At 38.2% G+C, this 21544-nt stretch overlaps 1 protein-coding gene across 1 annotated transcript in view; it reads right to left on the bottom strand.

Annotated features, from left to right (window-relative positions):
• Positions 1-754: 754 nt before the first annotated feature.
• LOC128745597 (arp2/3 complex-activating protein rickA-like) overlaps positions 755-21544 on the bottom strand; it is a 106752-nt gene continuing 85962 nt past the window's right edge. Inside the window, exons 3-4 of the mRNA XM_053842674.1 lie at positions 1011-1260; positions 755-945 (exon numbers count right to left, since the gene is read on the bottom strand). Coding sequence (XP_053698649.1) covers positions 755-945; positions 1011-1260 — 441 coding nt within the window. The remainder of the gene's footprint in view (positions 946-1010; positions 1261-21544) is intronic.

The raw sequence follows: 21544 nt of genomic DNA, 5'->3' as shown, positions 1-21544 counted from the left end.
AAAAATTAGCAATGACCTTATGAACTCTGAAATTGGAAAAACTTCTAGGGATTCAGATTGACGAATATTTTAAACAGGTAGGTGATTATGCATGCATACTGACGACGAATTAGTAGCAAATTAAACCAAAATGAAATTTTAGGCCTGCTTTTCGAATCGAATTTTTGATTATTCGTAGAAAACAGAAAACGAAAACTTTCTTAGCCAATTAAACTACCTATAAGAATAACAAAAAAATTCCATTCTCAAATTACCACAGCTTTGTTAAAAAAAACCGGTAACTGTGAAGCTTTGTATGTAGCAAAAAAAAACGGAATTCCCGTGTATAAAGCAGAATAAAATAGAAAACTTTAAACTTTTTGGGGCTTTACACTTTAAAATATGTATTCTAAATTTTTGTGTTTCATTTTGGTAATGTTTGTTACCATACACTACAAATGTTACGATACACTTAAACCATGTTTAGTATTATGAAATATGTATGTATAACTAAACAGCCTCATTCAAAAAAGTTGCTAGTCACAGATCAGACACTTGTTGGCTATACGACGAGGACTATAAACTCCAAATTCGGATTAATAAGGCTATCGCAGTAACACTTCACACTTAATACCCTTTTGGCACATAAAAAAGGATTAGTCGTGTTCCAATAAAATTTTCCCGAAAAGAAAAAAATCCGCACACCCACCGAAAGACTTTCTTCGATACGTTTTCGCACTTTCCAGCTTAGTTTGGCTCTATACATTTTTGGTTTTTAAATAAAGTAAGCTGTCATTGGGTCTTGGGGGCCTCGGTCCCAGCTTTCGTTTCGACACAACCTGCAGCGCAGCAGAACTTGGAAACTGTCCCTATCACAATTCGACACAATGTCCGCGGGTGCACTTTTCCCCCTTTGGCGCGAATAGCGCAAGGACTTCACCTTCCCTAAATTACCGACCAAATCATCTAACCAAACACAAACGAACAAAAACAAAAAAAAAAGAAGAAACAGAATACTTTTTTCCACTTACATAAATTACAATCCCAACCGGCACGAGCTGCTGGAGACTGCTGTTGTTGCTGTTGGAGTTGCAGGGTGGAAGCTGGTGCCGCTGATAGTGCTCGAGATGAAGATGAGGACACGGTCGACGGTGGTAGTGGTGGTGGTGGTGGTTGCGGCGTTGGTGGTGGCGCTAGCGCTGCCGAAGGATGGTGGGGACGATGCCTTTGCGGCCGATGCTGCTGGTCCACGATGGGGGCTGGTGTCACCGGGCTGGAGTTCTGCGGCAGGGATGCGAATGTCCCCGTGCAGAAAGCAGCCTTAACACGCGCGCTCAAATCTAACGACAGCACGACGCTGGAGGACCTGGGCCTTACTGCACCAGGACGACGCGAGGACACTGAGCACCAATTTACTTAAGCACACACCGGCACAAAAACACACTGATGCTGCGTTATTTTTTCTTTTTTTTTCGTCGTCGTTATATTTTCTCGAGGGTTCGCGCGTCTTTCGCGGATACGGCCGATTCACACCGAAAAAAAAATCCCGTGTTCTTTTTCGCTTCTCCAAAGTTTTTTTTGTGCTGACGCGTGGTACCTTCCGAGCCGGGGAGGGGTACTCTACACTAATTTTCTTCTTCTTCACTGCTTTGGGTTAATGCTCGCCTGTGGCCTCCTGACTCTTGTTGTTGGCGGACACAGCGGTTATAATGCGGCGAAATTTTTCGCTGAATCCTCACGTCCTCGCGACGAGAGCCAACCGAAACACCGTTCCGGAACACAAAACCTAGCAAAGCTGCAAAGACGGTGTACGTCGTCAAAACACACTTCACTACAAAGCTGCACTGGCTGGTGGGGTTAATCCTTTGGAGACAAACAGGATTTTTTGCTCCTCGTTCTTTTTTTTTACAAACTCACTTTGAAGTAATGGTCACTACGGGTTAGTCAGAAATGTTTGATAAAACTTGGCGGCTTACTCCTTAAGGGGCAGTAGGAGGGGTAGCACTGATATCATACACTCTGCTATTAACAGGTTGCTTGTAACACGGTCTTTGGAAAATCTTTCTTTACAGCACACTAATCGTCGACTTGGTATTCTAAATACTCGTAAATCCACTGCGAAGCATGGCACGAGCGCTAGCGATCACAATCGCGCAAGGTAGAACAAAGGGATCCGAATGATCCTCATCGATGAAATAAAAAAAAATACATTTAAAACACAATCGGCTAATTGTTTCCGTTGCTTTTGTCCGCCACTTGCCGTGTTCCTTCTGATTTGCGCTTTTCCTTAGCTGTTTCTTTTCATGAGCCGGCTCAATCACTGCTCGCGCTACTGGTCGAACATCCTTCACGTCACGTTTCTCGAACACAACTAAACTGGAAATTTAAATAAGCGGTCGAAAATTACGGAAAGATGAAAAAAGATGCGTTTTGCACTTTCCAACGAACACGTCTTGTACTCGCTCGCGTTCGCCGCGTGTGTTTCTCTCGTGCGCGCTCCTTTCGCTCTGCTGACACGAATCGCGCTACGGTGGTTTCGTACGTCGAATCACGAGAGCGGTGTCCTTTCGGCGCTGACTCTCGCATGTACGCGAAGACGGTGTAGAACGAAACAGGCAAACAGCGATTGCTGTTTGACGGTGTTTAGCAGCGGTGCCGCGCACAATACACCCATACCTTTCGTCCAACTTCGCGCACTTTAGCAGCAGCGAAACATACACAGAAGGATAACTAGCATTCAACTCTCATTCGTTCTCTCGCACACAGCAGCAGCGCACTTGCCATAGCCATGTTGGCAAACAGAAACAAGCAAGTTAGCAAGCGGCAGGAAGGCAGGCAGGCAGACAGGGTTGGTCGCAAAAGGCATGCAGGTATACAAACACATTTGTCTCTCACCTCTCTGCTGCTGTGCGAAATCGACGAAGGCATCGGCATCGCAGCAGCGACAGCGATTTAAATTGACTCTCCGTCTCTCGCTTGTTTACACACGTTTCTTCGTTCGTTTCCGTTTCGCACACTCTGCTGTTGCTAGTTGCTACTGCTGCAGCGGTCATCCATCCGCCTGCGAATTTTGTCCGCTGCTGCAGGGAAATTGACCACCACGGCTAGCGTGTACGTAAAGAGTATGTGTAGATGAAGAAGCGCGGTAGGCACATTGGGAGATCTTTTTCGGATAAAACTCATTGGCAGTAAAACCATGACTCGTGTTCGTGTTCAATCGCTAAAACTCAGGTAGTTTCAAGTTGTAGTCATTACAAAGTATTTACTCGTTGGCTGATAAGAGAAAAAATATTGCCCGACTATTTTACCTGCGGTAGGAGGTTAAGTTGATTGTGATTTCAACAATTCTTACCGATTGAATTTGGAAAACAACGACTAAATTTGTCATCAATTGGTTATCAGGGCTGGTTCGTTCACTTTGACCCAATTTTGATTCATTTGACAGTACCGTCTCAGCCGTGCAAAATTTGACAAAGTTTCATATGGAACATTTGTAGAACTAGTTATGTATCATCTTCAATGTTGCTGAATAAAGTTTTGCTGTATCCGTTGTAGTTACGATGCTACAATGCTAGTACAGGGGTTAGACAAAAATGATCGGGACAGGCAAAATTTTAATGAAATTCAAACGGCCAAAGCTTTTACAAAATTGAACATTTTTAGATGAAACGAATTGCATTCGACGGGGAAATTTTCCTAGTTTTTCAAAAATACTTCAAAATTTGCAATAGTCAGCGGACACCGGAGATATTCCGGGTTGTCTGGGGGTATGTCAAAAACGGATTTTTTTAATCGCCTGTATCTTTTTCTATCATGAAAATTTATTAATTTGCATATTTTATTCCAAAACTAGATGTCATTTCCAGTCCATTGGTCGAAAAGGACGGAAATCCGACGAGAAACAACCGAGATATGGCCATTTTAGTGAAATCAGTTCTGGAAATGTTGCCAGTAATGTCTTACCTTTATGACCATTTTAAAACATGACCAAAACCATTCCAATATGAATGTCAAACTTTAAAAATTTACGAGGGTTCAAAATCCTGAAGTTTGACGCCCATATTGTCATGATTTCGAATATTTCCTGAAACGACCACTTCCGCCGGGGTACCTAGAACCAGCTACAGGGTTGCCATGGCACGCTACGGACCTGAAAATGCTTCCAGTGTCAATGGCTCATAAAACCTTAACGTTTGATGCTCATATTGACATGGTTTGCGTCATGTCCCAAACTGGCCAGAGCAATAGATGTTACTAGTGGTGATTTTACGAAAATGGCCGTAACTTGGCTGTTTCTCATCGAATTTCCGCTCTTTTTCGACCAATCGACTGGAAATGAAATCTAATTTTGGGATAAAATATGAATATGAATAAATTTCCATGACAGAAAAAGATACAAGTGATGAAAAAAATCAGTTTTTGACATACCCCCAGATAACCCGGAATAGCTCCGTTGTCCGCTGACTATAACGAATCTTGAAATATTTTAGAAAAACTAGAAAGATTCCCCCCCTTGGAAATCGGGGAGCAAAAAAATAATTTGCAGGATATGAATCAAATTTCTTTTTATAAAATCAATTGTTTGTGGGCTCTACAGTCTGAAAAACTGGAAAAATGAGTCTCCGAGTTGATTTAACGCTTCTAGCACGAAACAGAAATGGAAATTCAAACAATGGAATTTCCGAAAATCGTCCAAAAAAATTTTCCTTCGTTTTTGTCTTTTTTCGTATATTTTTGCATAGAAAATAATAACGTACAGGTCGGACTCGATTATCCGGGGATTCGATTAACCGGGGATTCGATTATCCGGGGATTCGATTATCCGGGTTTTTAGACTCGATTATCCCGGTGAAAAAAAAATAATTTTTTTTCGTTGATTTATTTTAAACCCAAAAGTAATAGTTTTCATGCTACATGATGATTCCAACTAGACAAGCAGTGATTCACCTCCTTAAAGCTACGAAATTCCTTTCTTATATCCCTTTTATCGGCGAACAAAACAAAAATAAATCCTGCGATGATGAAATCAATTCTTTTACTTAAAAATCATCATCACCATCATCATTGTAATCATCAGTAAAATTGCAAAAAAAAAAGAATTTAATGACTTTAGGGGAGATTGATCAATAATAAAAAAACATTTATAATACCTAAATATTGAAAAACATAACATACAAAAAATAATATTGTACCAAAAAAAATCATGAGTGGAAAAAGTCGTAAGAAAGAATTTTTCTGACTTTTGGGAAGAAAGATCAATAATAAATAAAACATTTCTGATACCTAAAAGTCAAAATGCGGGATTATGCGGGTGATTCGATTATCCGGGCTGAAAATAAAAATGAGCACCCGGATAATCGAGTCCGGGCTGTATATATTAAAAGCAAGAATAGATTCGGCTTTCACGTTTAAACCTTAAATAAAAATTCTTAAAATTTTTATTTAAATTTTAAACGTGAAAACCAAATCTATTCTTGCTTTTAATACATGCGTTGTTATTTTCCATGCAAAAATCTACGAAAAAAGACAAAAACAAAAGAAAATTTTTTCGGCTGATTTTCGGAAATTCCGCTGTTTGAATTTCCATTTTTATTTCATGCTAGAAGCGTTAACACAACTCATACACTCATTTTTCAAGTTTTTCAAGCTGTAGAGCCCACAGACGATTGATTTTATAAAAAAAAAATTAACTCATATCCTACAAATTATTTTTTTGCCCCTCGATTTTTCAAGCCAATTTCCAAGGAGGGGGGGGGGGGGGGTGACAAAAACTTTGGAAATGATTTGCAATGGCCTAATTCATATATTTATTTCGTACAGGTATACCTCGATAGTACGTACATCCGCGCATCGTTTAGCGTACGTAATATCGAATCACAATTTTTAATGTAATGTATTATTTTTATTATGCTAAATATTGTCTAAAATTTCCAAATTTTAATATATTATAAAATAAATGATTATCTTGGGAGCGTGTAGGGCGCTAAATCTCTACATATTTGCGTTGGTAAGAGGAAAAGCTTATCAACTTAGGGACCAATTGCTTCAAGAAATGGTTAATTGGTTTCACTGTTCCTGGTTTTTGCAGTCAGGTATTGTGATCAGTTAGCAATCTGTGATTATCTACGTCTTCATTAAAATTGCCAAGAATTTGAAATGGTTTCGCAATGGTCAATGTTCCTAATTTAATTCAAATGATTATTGAAGCAAATTGTTATTCTCAGGTTTGAGGTGTCCAAGTTCGGAATATTTTATTGCAAGGGATCAGCATCGCTTGCTTTCGTGTTTCGTTCATTGCAAAACTTTGACAACAAAATTTTTTCGGCGCCGTGACAATTACCCAGTTGTAAGAACGAGCCAGTAGTTTGAACTTTGGAATAGTAGTTTACATTGTAATTTACAATAATATTTGACTCAGGTGAAGGGCCGAGGTCGCAGAGCAGCAAATTTTTATATGTATTGGTTTGTAAACGAATTAGAACGCGTGATTTTGATGACCACCTCGATGTCGTTATCTTAATTTTGCGAGATACCTCATCCTCATCTAACAAGATGGATGCAATATTATTCGCCCACACAGTGGATTCGAGCGGGACTATTTATGTTTTGCTTACGGAAATAAATGTCCAAGGCATAATATTCATATCATCGAAACGAATTCAGGCCCAAATACGTCGCACACGCTTTTTAAACGACTATTTATTTGCAATGGTGATCGCGAAAAGTTGAGATGAAATGTAATCGCTGACGCGTTGTTTCATTGGATCATATCATCTACCAAGATGAACCCTGATCTGTACCTTCCCTACTAACATAAATCCTATCCCGTGATACTTGTGGAGATGCAGTGGTTCCCGCGGTCTCTAGCAACAACAAGTATCAGACTAATATTCCTTCCTTTTCCCATGTAGTACAGCCTTTTGGTCATGGCTGGCGTCATTATTGGTAAATTTTTAAAGTATTGAATCAGTAGAAGTTGCACAACGAGAATGTCATGCTACTCCCAAGCACCATTCAATTGGTTCTTTATGCAATCTTACTGGTTCGGCCAATCACGGAGTGCAACTACGGGCAGTCTACCTAAGCTAAGCTATTTATAAAATAAATAATAATCTTGGTAAAATTATTTTAGAAAAAACAATACAAATGTTAAAAAATAGTTGAAAAGTAAAGCAAAAGGAATTCAAAAACATTTAGTTTTTTGCAAAATTCTCTCCCAAATTGAAAATTTACACATTTTCGAATAAATCTAGGTAAAGGTTTGGTATCGAATAAATCTAGGTAAAGGTTTGGTACATAGTTGTCAATATAAGCTGAAATGTATCTTCAGGTTTAGTTGAAAAATTTTCGGTGAAATAATGAAACTGATGAATATATCGCGTAACGTTTCAGCCTACTACTCTTCAGCTATCGTCTGACGCATTCTTCTAGTATTTACGCCACATTCATATCAGTTATTCAGCCTTCATCAGTGGGCTGGTTTTCCTTCCGTCCAACTGGCTTGTTGTTGTTACTCGAGTAACAACAACAAGCCAGTTGGACGGAAGGAAAACCAGCCCACTGATGAAGGCTGAATAACTGATATGAATGTGGCGTAAATACTAGAAGAATGCGTCAGACGATAGCTGAAGAGTAGTAGGCTGAAACGTTACGCGATATATTCATCAGTTTCATTATTTCACCGAAAATTTTTCAACTAAACCTGAAGATAGTGATTTTGCGGTGACTTAAAATCAAAGAAATACGCTGAAATGTTCGAAATGTTCGGATTGTTGCACTAGCCCCGTAACTGTCCTGCAGTTTAACAGCCGGCCGCGCCGGCTTTATGGGACAGTCGTGCTTTTATTTAGCAACTTGCGCTTGTAAATAAAAACTTAACTGACCAATCTTCGAAATTAAAAAAAAAATGCATTTGTGTTTAACTTTACAACAAAATTAATATGGATAGTTTAATTACTAGCGCTAATTACTAATTCTTGTATAATGATGCACAACATATATATTTATAAACTAGCTGACCCGACAAACTTCGTATTGCCACAAATTAACCTGTGTTGTACATAAATCATGAATCTCGGATGATCTTTGTCACTTCTCGAGTTTTGCAAGCCCCCCAGTGGGCGGCGCTTCCGACGGCGGGTCACCGGCAACACTCGCGACCGGCTCGTCCTGAATGATCTAGTGTTACTATAGATAGTTTTTGTGGTCTTGTTATTGATTAATGTTTTATGGAAGAGTCTCGAATTTCTCGAGTTGGATTAGTTTTTGAGTTTCGCAAAAATTTCTGTTTTATTTGTATGAGAGTCCATATCCCCCTACCACAGGGGTGAGAGGTCTCTATCATAAAATAAATTCAAGACTCAAAAATCTCCTACATGCTAAATTTGGTTCCATTTGCTTGATTAGTACTCAAATTATAAGGAAATTTGTATTTCATTTGTATGGGAGCCCACCCTCTTAAAAGGGAAAGGGGTCGTAATACACCACAGAAAAAAAATTCTGCCATCTAAAACTCTCACATGCCAAATTTGGTTCCATTTGCTTGATTAGTTCTAAAGTTATGAGCAAATTTGTATTTCGTTTGAATGGGAGCCCCACCCCTCCTAAAAAGGTAAGAAGTCCTAATTCATAATGGGAAAAATGGTTGCCTCCAAAAACACTCACATGCCAAATATGGTTCCATTTGCTTGATTAGTTCTCGAATTATGAGGAAATTTGTATTTCATTTGTGTATAAGCCCCCCCTCTTGAAGTGTGGAAGGATCCTAATTCACCGTAGAAAATATTTTTGCCTCCAAAAACCTCCACATGCCGAATTTGGTTCTATTTGCTTGATTAGTTCTCGAGTTATGGGGAAATTTGTATTTCATTTGTATTGGAGCCCCCCCTCCTAATGTGGGAAGAGGTCCTAATTCATCACAGAAAAAATTCTTGCCTCCAAAAACACCTACACGCCAAATTTGGTTCCATTTGCTGGATTAGTTCTCGAGTTATGAGGAAATTTGTATTTCGTTTGTATAGGACCCCCCCTCCTAAAGTGGGGAGGGGTCCCAATTCATCATTGAAAAAAAAATTGTCTCCAAAAACACACACATGTCAAATTTGGTTCAATTCGCTTGATTAGTTCTCGAGTTATGAGGAAATTTGTATTTCATTTGTACAGGAGCCCCTCCTCTTAAAGTGGGGAGGGGTCCTAATTCACCATAGAAAATTTTCTTGCTCTCGAAAACCTTCACATGCCAAATTTGGTTGCATTTGCTGGATTAGTTCTCGAGTTATGAGGAAATTTGTATGGAAGTCCCCCCTCTTAAAGGGGAGAGGAGTTATAATTCCTCTTATAAAGAGGGGAGGGGTCTCAATTCAACATAGAATAAATTCTTGTCACCAAAAAAAAACACCCACATGCCAAATGTTGTTCTATTTGCTTGATTAGTTCTCGAGTTAGGAGGAAATTTGTATTTCATTTGTACAGGAGCCCCCCATCTGAGAGTGGGGAGGGGTCCTAATTCACCGTAGAAAATTTTCTTGCCCTCGAAAACCTTCACATGCCAAAGTTGGTTCCATTTGCTTGATTAGTTCTCGAGTTATGAGGAAATTTGTATTTCGTTTGTATAGGACCCCCCCTCCTAAAGTGGGGAGGGGTCCCAATTCATCATTGAAAAAAAAAATTGTCTCCAAAAACACACACATGCCAAATTTGGTTCAATTCGCTTGATTAGTTCTCGAGTTATGAGGAAATTTGTATTTCATTTGTACAGGAGCCCCTTCTCTTAAAGTGGGGAGGGGTCCTAATTCACCATAGAAAATTTTCTTGCTCTCGAAAACCTTCACATGCCAAATTTGGTTGAATTTGCTTGATTAGTTCTCGAGTTATGAGGAAATTTGTATGGAAGTCCCCCCTCTTAAAGGGGAGAGGAGTTATAATTCCTCTTATAAAGAGGGGAGGGGTCTCAATTTACCTTAGAATAAATTCTTGTCACCGAAAACACCCACATGCAAAATTTGGTTCTATTTGCTTGATTAGTTCTCGAGTTATGAGGAAATTTGTATTTCATTTGTATAGGAGCCCCCCCTCCTAAAGTGGGGAGAGGTTCTTATTCATCATAGAAAACATTCTTGCCTCCAAAAACACCTACATGCCAAATTTGGTTCCATTTGCTGGATTAGCTCTCGAGTTATAAGGAAATTTGTATTTCGTTTGTATAGGAGCCCCCCCCTCTTAAAGTGGGGAGGGGTCCCAATTCATCATAGAAAAAAATTTTGTCTTCAAAAACACACATGCCAAATTTGGTTCCATTTGCTTGATTAGTTCTCGAGTTATGAGGAAATTTGTATTTCGTTTGTATAGGACCCCCCCTCCTAAAGTGGGGAGGGGTCCCAATTCATCATTGAAAAAAAATTGTCTCCAAAAACACACACATGCCAAATTTGGTTCAATTCGCTTGATTAGTTCTCGAGTTATGAGGAAATTTGTATTTCATTTGTACAGGAGCCCCTTCTCTTAAAGTGAGGAGGGGTCCTAATTCAACATAGAAAATTTTCTTGCCCTCGAAAACCTTCACATGCCAAATTTGGTTCCATTTGCTTGATTAGTTCTCGAGTTATGAGGAAATTTGCATGGAAACCCCCCCTCTTAAAGGGGAGAGGAGTTATAATTCCCCTTATAAAGAGGGGAGGGGTCTCAAATTACCCTAGAATAAATTCTTGTCACCGAAAACACCCACATGCCAAATTTGGTTCTATTTGCTTGATTAGTTCTCGAGTTATGCAGAAATCTGTGTTTCATTTGTATGGGAGCCCCCCCTCTTAGTGGGGGGAGGAGTCTCTAACCATCACTAAAACCTTTCCTGGCCCCAAAAACCTCTACATGCAAATTTTCACGCCGATTGGTTCAGTAGTTTTTGATTCTATAAGGAACACAGGACAGACAGACAGAAATCCTTCTTTGTAGGTATAGATTAGTCAGTTGCTTGCAGTCTCATTTTTCCACACTTCACTTTTGTCCATATGGGACAGTTACGCTTTTATGGGTAGTAATCGTATTACACGTATTTGACGAACACCAGTATCTGCAATCAAACGAATATAACATTGCCTGCTGTTCCCCCCATCGCAGTTGAAAAGATTGTGAATCACAGAAAAGGTTAATTCCCTGAGCAAAAATCTGCAAAATCAGAATGCTAAAAAATAACTGTTATTTAGAACGTATATTTGATCAATTTACTATTTAGGAACTGTTTTCAATTTTAAAATAATGGTTTTTACATAACAGAAATAACTGATATTATTCAAATATTTAGAATTATTGAATACGTATTTGCTTGTATTGACTCATAAATATTCATAAAAAAGTTTCTGCTTTATATAGAAAATAAAAAAAAATCATTGCTTGAAAATGTACGTACTATCGAGGCAAAATGTACGTATTATGGAGGGTACGTATTATCGAGGGTACGTACTAACGAGGGTACGTACTATGGAGGTATACCTGTATACAGTAGGATTTCCAATTTGGCAACAAATGCGTGTCACCTATGTTGCCAAAATCGAAACCGTGCCAAAATCGAGACCCTTTTTTGATATGAAAGAAATTGAATGCAAATGCGTTAGAGAATGACTGCATATTATTAATCAACGATTGCAACCATTTTATCTTTAAAAAATTTGCCAAGAGCTATCCGTGCGGTGCAAATAAGTTTTTGGTAACCTGCGGTAAGACGTAGTCCACCGGCAATAAAAATATTATTGTTCGAAATCACAAACTTTTTTGCATGAACACACTTTGGGCATATTTTTTTTGTCATTTAAACCATGTATGCGGAAACTGATATTTAAGCATGTTTTTGGAAGTGAAATATTTGGGGTTGCCAAAAACGGATACTTTTGTTGCCAAAATCGAGACATGCCAAAATCGAACCATGCCAAATTTGAAATCCCACTGTATTATAATATCAATCATTCCAATCGAAATAGCCGAGTTAAAAAAGCTTTTTAAGCGTTTTAAACTCTTAAAGCAATCGACACGTCTTCGGAACTTAATTCAACTGTTTGTTAACGTTGTGTTACCTAAGTTTATGTTCAAGGCTCAAAAAACTTTAGTCAACGTTGTGTTAGTTATCATCCATATGCATCCTAGCGAGCGAAAATCTTCAGAGTGTATTTTAGCATACTGAATAACTTTGTAGAACATTTGAAAGCAATGAAAAGAATCGTGTGCAGAGTTTTTGAGCAGAAATGATTTTAAAGTGGTTTCTTTGAACAAATCATATTTTGCAACCAGTAACAGATAGATAGTTAGGCCATTGCAAATATTTAAAAAAGTTTTTGTCCCTCCGGTGTTGGGCCACTGAAGGGGGGGGGGGGCGAAAAAAAAACAAAGAGATTTTTTTAATCGAGCAAAAAATATGGATTTTAGGCATTTTTATTTAAAGTTTAAATGTGAAAACCAAATCTATTCTCGCTTTTAATATATACGTTGTTATTTTCTATGCAAAAATCTACGAAAAAAAAGACAAAAACGAAAGAAAATTTTTTTTGGCCGATTTTCGGAAATTCTGTTGTTTGAATTTCCATTTTTATTTCATGCTAGAAGCGTTAACTCAACTCGAACACTCATGTTTCAAGTTTTTCAGGCTGTAGAGCCCACATACAATTGATTTTATAAAAAAAAATAACTCATATCCTAAAAATTATTTTTTTGCCCCTCGAGTTTTTATGCCAATTTCCAGGGGTGAGGGGGGAAGGTTTGACAAAAACTTTGGAAATGATTTGCAATGGCCTAACACCTTTCAAACAAAAGTAATAGCGGACGAATCGGTTAAGCCATGCTCGAGAAACAGGCGATAGAAAATGAGCTGCACACACAGACATTGCTCAGTTCGTCGGGCTCTATCGATTGGTATATGTGATTCGGCCCTCTGGGCCTCGGATCAATTTCGTGTTTTTCGACCAATTTCTAAACCTTTTGTTATATAGTACTAGCTGACCCGACAAACTTCGTATTGCCACAAATTAACCTGTGTTGTACATAAATCATGAATCTCGGATGATCTTTGTTACAATTTCGAGTTTTGCAAGTCCCCCAGTGGGCGGCGCGTCCGACGGCGGGTCACCGGCAACACTCGCGACCGTCTCGTCCTGAATGATCTAGTGTTACTATAGATAGTTTTTGTGGTCTTGTATTGACTAATGTTTTATGGAAGACTCTAGAATTTCTCGAGTTCGATTAGTTTTTGAGTTTCGCAAAAATTTCTGTTTTATTTGTATGAGAGTCCATATCCCCCTACCACAGGGGTGAGAGGTCTCTAACTATCGTAAAATAAATTCAAGACTCCGAAATCTCCCACATGCCAAATTTGGTTCCATTTGCTTGATTAGTTCTCAAGTTATAAGGAAATTTGAATTTCATTTGTATGGAAGCCCACCCTCTTAAAGGGGAGATGGGCCATAACACGCTTTCTAAAGAAGAGAGGGGTCTCAATTCACCATAGAAAAAAATCTTGCATCCAAAGCCACTTACATGTCAAATTTGGTTACATTTGCTTGATTAGTTCTCGAGTTATGAGGAAATTTGTTTTTCATTTGTATAGGAGCCCCCCCCCTCTTAAAGTGGGGAAATCCATAGAAAATATTCTTGCCTACAAAAACACCCACATGATAAATTTCGTTCCATTTGCTTGATTAGTTCTCGAGTTATGAAGAAATTTTTATTTCGTTTGTATGAGAGCCCCCCCTCTTAAAAAGGTAAGGGGTCCTAATTCATCATAGAAAAAATGGTTGCCTCCAAAAACACCCACATGCCAAATATGGTTCCATTTGCTTGATTAGTTCTCGAATTATGAGGAAATTTGTATTTCATTTGTGTAGAAGCACCCCCTCTTAAAGTTGGGAGGGGTCCTAATTCACCATAGAAAATATTTTTGCCTCCAGGCACCTCCACATGCCAAATTTGGTTCTATTTGCTTGATTAGTTCTCGAGTCATAAGGAAATTTGAATTTCATTTGTATAGGAGCCCCCCTCCTAAAGTGGGTAGGGGTCCCAATTCATCATAGAAAAAATTTTTGTCTCCAAAAACACCCACGTGCCAAATTTAGTTCCATTTGCTTGATTAGTTCTCGAGTTATGAGGAAATTTGTATTTCGTTTGTATAGGAGCCCCCCCCCCTCTTAAAGTGGGGAGGGGTCCTAATTCACCATAGAAAATATTCATGCCCTAGAAAACTTTCACATGCCAAATTTGGTTTCATTTGCTTGATTAGCTCTCGAGTTATGAGGAAATTTGTATTTCATTTGTATAGGAGCCCCCCCTCCTAAAGTGAGGAGGGGTCCCAGTTCATCATAGAAAAAAATTTTGTCTCCAAAAACACCCACGTGTCAAATTTGGTTCCATTTGCTTGATTAGTTCTCGAGTTATGAGGAAATTTGTATTTCGTTTGTATAGGAGCCCCCCCTCTTAAAGTGGGGAGGGGTTCTAATTCACCATAGAAAATATTCATGCCCTAGAGAACTTTCACATGCCAATTGTGGTTCCATTTGCTTGATTAATTCTCGAGTTATGAGGAAATTTGCATTTCATTGGTATAGGAGCCCCCCTTCCTAAAGTGGGAAGGGGTCCCAATTCATCATAGAAAAAAATTTTGTCTCTAAAAACACCCACATGCCAAATTTTGTTCCATTTGCTTGATTAGTTCTCGAGTTATGAGGAAATTTGTATTTCATTTGTATGGGAGCCCCCCCTCTTAGTGTGGGGAGGGGTCCTTATTTACCATAGAAAATATTCTTGCCCTCGAAAACTTTCACATGCCAAATTTTGTTCCATTTGCTGGATTAGTTCTCCAGTTATAAGGAAATTTGTATTTCATGTGTATAGGATCCCCCCCTCCTAAAACGGGGAGGGGTCCTAATTCATCATAGAAAAAATTTTTGTCTCCAAAAACACCCACATGCCAAATTTGGTTCCATTTGCCTAATTACTTCTCGAGTTATGAGGAAAATTGTGTTTCTTTAGTAGAGGAGCCCCCCCTCTTAAAGTGGGGAGAGGTCCTAATTTACTATAGAAAATATTCTTGCCCTCGGAAACCTTTACATGCCAAATTTGGTTCCATTTGCTTGATTAGTTCTCGAGTTATGAGGAAATTTGTATGGAAGCCCCCCCTTTTAAAGAGGAGAGGAGTTATAATTCCTCTTATAAAGAAGGGAGGGGTCTCAATTTACCATAGAATAAATTATAGTCACCGAAAACACCCTCATGCCAAATTTTGTTCTATTTGCTTGATTAGTTGTCGAGTTATGCAGAAATTTGTGTTTCATTTGTATGGGAGCCCCCCCTCTTAGTGGGGGGAGGGGTTTCTAACCATCACTAAAACCTTTCCTGGCCCCAAAAAACCCCTACATGCATATTTTCATGCTGATTGGTTCAGTAGTTTTCGATTCTATAACGAACATACGGACAGACAGACAGACAGACAGACAGACAGAAATCCTTCTTTATAGGTATAGATAACAAAGGTGAAACGTCGAAACATAGACACAAATCTTGAACGTAACACTCGTTGTGAGTAATTAAAAACGAACACTAATGAAACTCGGTTGAACAACCGCTACAAACCAGTGATGGCGCTGTTGGCACTGTAGTTGGTGCGACGAAAAGGAAGATTTAGTAGGGATAGCCTCCGCAGTAGTCTCGTTGTTGCATTCAGGTTGATTTGTCGAAGGATAGCAGGGCAGTCGATGTTGAATATCAAGGTGTCCGACACAACCATGGCGTGTGCTGTTTCTTGGCGAAGATCGAGAGTGTCGATATGAATAAGCTGACAATGATCCTCGTATCGCGTGTTTCTCATTAGTTGACGCCACGGAAGCCTTCGAAGAGCGTAGCATACGAACCGACGCTGGATACTTTTGATGCGGTAGATTGCATTGTTGTAGTGAGGGACCCCTACTACAGAGCACTATTCTAGAGAGGCTTGAACTAGTGACCCGTAGATCGCTACCAAACATTATATTCTGTTGAAGTCACGTGTCATTCGCATAATCAGGTTGTTGTCTAGAGGCCTTGGCAATAATGAAGGAAATGTGCTGTTTGAAAGTAAACTTTACAACATGTAACAGGCCGAGATCTTTACCTGTTCGATGCGCTGAATTGGGATCCAATTTAGCGTATATTTGAAGTGTAGCGGGTGACTTTTTGTCGAAAATGTGATTAGAGAACATCTGGTTGGATTCAGCAGTATTCAATTCCTCTCGCACCAGCTTGTAAAGATATTAAGCTGTTGCTGGTGGAATTTTTGAAACATCTGTAAAAAAGATGGTTCCAGATGGAAGATCAGGCCCTTCATTGTTCCACATTGAGCGATCTGTTTCAATCACTTCAAATGCTCATTGTTACTACGGGTGTCAGATTGAACTCCCGAAGCTCCCGATTTGGTCACCTTTGAGTATAGTTTTACTTCTTTGCAACCGTAGTGCGCCGGGCACTGCTTCCTTCTTCACATGATGATGCAAAGGCAGTAAGCATAGCGTTCCTTTCAATCTCCATGGCTACAGTAGGTGTTGTACGCGTGGTACTTGAAACTGAAAGAGTAGTTACCTAGTACACTCAAGTCGCTTTTTACGCGCAGGATACGTCCCGCGTAAATCAAAACCGCGTAAATTCCGAAAACCGCGTAAAAAAAACAAAATTTCGCGTAAAAAAAAACTATGTGGATTTCAACACTACGCGAAAAAATAGACGTTTTGAGCACATCCGCGTAAATTCCGAAAACCGCGTAAATTCCGAAAACCGCGTAAAAATAGTCGCGTAAAAAGCGACTTCAGTGTAATTAACTTTGCAATGCTATCTTCGCCTAGTGTCTTTTTTAGACTCGGATCAAAAACTCGAAGCTGGTAAAATTAATTGCAGTACCCAAACCTAGTAGGGTGTATGAGTACACCAATCATTGTAAGGATAAGGATACTACTCAAGCTCTTACCTTGAGGAGGTAGAGATGAAACAGGTTATAATTAAGGTAAATGACTGCAATAAAACCTCGAGTTGCGCCGACACAGCATTTTATGATCAATACAAAAATGTGTTGGATATTACGGTGCAGTTTCATGAATAATGACTAGAAACATCAATATTGTTATACGTTATATGGCATTTTGTAAAAATAGTGACAGAATAAGTAGATGCAGGTTGTCAAAGCAACATTATATAGTTTCAATGGATCAATATGATCTGAATATAAATCCAATCTCACAATTCACAAAGAATTTCAATTTTTCGCGAGAAATCTTCCATCGGTTCCACCGATCTACTCATCATCGGTAGCACCGCCGCGTACCTCGTCGCAGCTCAGCCGCAGCGGGTTCGCACATTTCGACGATTTCGACTCTACCTGTCTGTATGCATGTGTGTTCGTGTTTGTGCGAGGGTCATTCCGCTGTTGGCTAACCCGCTGTGTTGTGCTGCGACTGAGAGAAAAGCGTTCGTAGCAAAACATGCGATTTTTCTTCCTGCACCTTCTGCCATTTTCGTCCCTCGCACTGGAAACTAGTGCGAAGACAAAATCGGCGGATTTTTGCCTTCTCGTTCCTAATCTTCACCTTTCCGAATCAATCGTCTTGGTTGGCCGTGCCGTCGTTCTTGTATTGAACATGTAGAAAGGCGAGAAGGCGCTGATGTAGGTTGCCTAGATTTCTGCCTACCGATGTAGGCATGACAAAGGCTAGCTAGAGGAGATCCTCCGCATCTGAAACTGTCGCGCGCTGGAAGGTATATGATTCGATTTGTTTGAACTTTTTGATGCGGTGCTTTCAGACCGTATAGAATTCCGAAGTTAACCACTTTGGCACTTTCCTTTTCCGGTGAGTTTTGTTTTGCCGTAGGATTGCAGTAATTTTGTTTTCTGTTGATTAAAGGTAAAAAACAGGTCCTTGAGACGCAAAATAAAAGTAGGGTAAATGATCTTGAATGGACCTATTTAGCGCTTTTTAACACCACCAGTCGCACTCCTGCTCAATTTACTCGTCATTTATAATTAATATGTGGTGATGTTACTATTTGTTGGAAAGTACCACCTTTTTTCTACATTATCAGTACTTTAAAAATGTATTATTGATGAAACTTTTATTAAATATATCGTTTTTTGCCAAAGCCTTTTTTTGATCTTGAATGGACCCAACATGATCTTGAATTGGACCTATTTTTGATTTTGAAATGGACCTAAATTAGGATTGTCATAGTTTCTTCCATGTAAATGAACAAAATAATAACAAAGAATTTTTTTTAATAGTACAACTATACTACTGTTATTTATTAATAGCACACAAGGTTGAACAGCTTTTACCTTTCTTATACTCTGTTAGAAAGGTATGAAAGTCGGTTGAAAAATTTGAAATCGGTCACAGTCACCGAGGGTCTTGTTTTTATGTCAGCCCAACAATTGAACAATGTTTCAGTGACTTGATATGCGTTGTGTATGTATCTGTGTGTGACATTTGTATATTGGGAATTTATAATTACCTGTTGTTCAGATATGGTTGAAACGAACTACGTCTTACTGCAAAGCATCTAAAGGTTTGCGACAGCCCCTGTCGAACATTTTGAATATAAAACCGTTGCAATCGTGAAAAATTCGTTAATTAGTGGTAATTATTCAATTTTTGACACATTTATATGCAATTTTTTCAGTTGAAAAATGGTCTAGATTTTGCCACGGTTTCGATTTTGGCAACATAGGCGACACGCATTTGTTGTCAAATTCGAAATCATACTGTAAATGGTGCTTGAAAAAATTAGACTTGGTGATTCTACTAGGTTTAAAGGTAAGGTTAGATACTAGGTTTTAATTTTAAATGATAGTCAATGAAGAACTGTACCAGATAGAAAATAGGAAGTTTCAGAAATGAATACTTTAGATCTCAGAGTCACTCAATTTCGGTGGACAAGGAGGTATTAATTTTGTCACAAGTCAGAGGGGAGAGGTGCTTAAAGAAAACTTTACATCCCCCAAGAAAAAAATCAGAGGGGTTGTGTATAAGATACGACCACGGATGACGTAGTACAACGTTAGTCCGGTTGCATGATTTTGAATATTTTACTTGAAAAATCGGGGGGCTAAAAAAAATTTGGAGGATATGAGTATAAAATCAATTGTCCGTGGGCTCTACAGCCTGAAAAACTCGAAAAATGACTGTACTTAAAAATTCTAGCACGAAACAGAAATGGAAATTCGAATTCGAAGTTTCCGAAAATCGTCCAAAAAAATTCTCTCGTTTTTGTCTTCTTTTCGTACATTTTTGCATGGAAAATAATGACGTATATATTAAAAGCAAGAACAGATTTGGTTTTCACGCTTAAACTTTAAATAAAAATGCTTCAAACCCATGTTTTTTGCTCGATTAAAAAATTCACTTTGCCCCCCCCCCGCCCTTTAGTGGCCCAACACCGGAAGGACAAAAACTTTATAAAATATTTGTAATGGCCTAATTTTACTTTATTCTGAGCCTCATAATTATTTTAACTAAACTAGAAAATTATCAAATACAATATTATTTTTGTAGGCATATCCAGTTCAAAAATGGTCCAGATATTGATCCAAATTTTATATTTTTTGCACCATATCATTATCCAGGCCTTTACCTAATTTCTAAATCCTCCATTGACGCACAGATGATTTTATTGCCAAACCGGGTAATTTTGTAGGGCGGTTGGGCATCACAAAGTTTCACGAGGGTGAGGAAGTTGGCGTTCTTAACCATCAGAAGTGGCTGCTTCTTTTTACTCAGACGAGTCTGATTTTGTGACTACAGGATCCGGTTGAATTTTATTGGCCTTAGGGTTTTCGGTCAACGCGCTAAAGGTGTTTTGAAGCTTTGGTATATGCTTGATTAACGTGTTTAAACTATTTCTCATCTGAGTTTTGTCAAAACTTAAACTTGCAGCAAAACTTTTTGCTGTATTTATATGGAAAATACAGGACGTTATTTGTCCATGAAAAAAAATTTTGATTCCAACCATTTTTACGATGTTGCCCGTAGATAGTTAAGCAGGGATAACCACTTTAAATAGAGTTTGGAATATTAGCTTCGTAACTCAATTCGAAGTTCCAATATTAGAGTTTCCTATACAATAAAGCTATATATAAATCTTCAGAATTGTATTCTCAAATAACTTGCTTCATTCTTCTGTGCATTACTTTTAATGATACAAGAATTGTCCCGTTTAGCATAATTTGGGATTTTTTTACGTAAGGCGAACAAATTGGGAAAATTTTACTCTACTTATATAGATTACTTATATAGATTATATAGATTACACTTTTGCTTCGTGCTAAAACAAATACGTAAAATTCAATTTAAAAATTTAAGTGCAACTGGTTTTGTGCTAAATGCAAATGAAGCAAAAATAGCTCTTTTTTAAGGGGCATAGTACCTTTTACACCATATTTTTTGCCTAATTTCAAATAATTTTTTCTCGATAACGCGAAAGGCAAATTGAATCGGGTTTTTTGCATTCGAAACATTGCATTTTATACTAATATTTGCAATTTTGTTTTCATAAGGGAATCTCTTCCCCTTGCCCCTACGGCTCCTTGAAGATAGTCGTTCAAAAAAACCATGAATTGCGGTACCATGGATTGGCGCTGGGGGCTTATCCGAATTGAAAAATTCCAAAACGACATGAAAGAACATTAAATTATCTCGTGTTTGATCCATCCTTTTTTAGAATTCGAACACATAACAAAATGGCGGACATTCAAACATAAAAGTATGGTTTTTAAGCGAAAAAATTGACTTTAAACATTTCTAAAAAATTCAAAAATTACAATATCAAGAAAAGGATGGGTCAAAAACTAGATAATTTTGTTGGCTTTCAAACAAAAAAAGAATCATAAGAATTGCTTGAGCCGTTCTTGAGATATTTATGGTACCGACTTTCAAAACCTGGTTTCGAGAAAAACGACGTTGAAGTTTTTACTCGTTGCTTAATCGCTCCAGACATGCGCGGTACAGATAGCTGTAACTTTGTCAATATTTGGAATTCATGCAAACGACTTCAAACACATATGGTCAAAATGTTAATCTTTCGAAATAATCAATAAAAAATTTTAGGTTTTAAAAAATTGAAAAGGTACTATGCCCCCTTAACAGAAGGCAGTTAGTATCCCTCTTATGTTTTGATCCATCTTATCTTTTAATCAATGATGGTTAAAATTTTTGTACAATACTGAGAATAAATTAAGTTTATATTGTTTTAAGCATAAAATGACATATGTTAGCTTACTAATTAGGAAGACTTTTTAGTTTCAAAACTAGAGGCTACAATGTACAAACACTATGAAGCAACTACGAAAAAGGATGAGTGATAGTTAGTTTTATCAATATAATTAAGTTTTTATTTAGGCTATAAATCAAGCCTACTTTCAATATCCCATGCTTATAGATTAATTATAAACGGAGATACTATAGTGACAACAAGCAGTTTTATGGAATATACAACGGCGTGTTCGTTAGTGGTAGGCAATGATAGCTACCGGCAGTGATGTCTCGGAGCGCAAAACTAGGTCCATTCTAAAATCAAT

This window comes from Sabethes cyaneus, chromosome 1, assembly GCF_943734655.1.
Source record: "Sabethes cyaneus chromosome 1, idSabCyanKW18_F2, whole genome shotgun sequence".
In the NCBI taxonomy this organism is placed as follows: domain Eukaryota; kingdom Metazoa; phylum Arthropoda; class Insecta; order Diptera; family Culicidae; genus Sabethes; species Sabethes cyaneus.
Note: the sequence above shows the minus strand (reverse complement) of the source record. Positions and strands in the feature narration are given on the sequence as shown.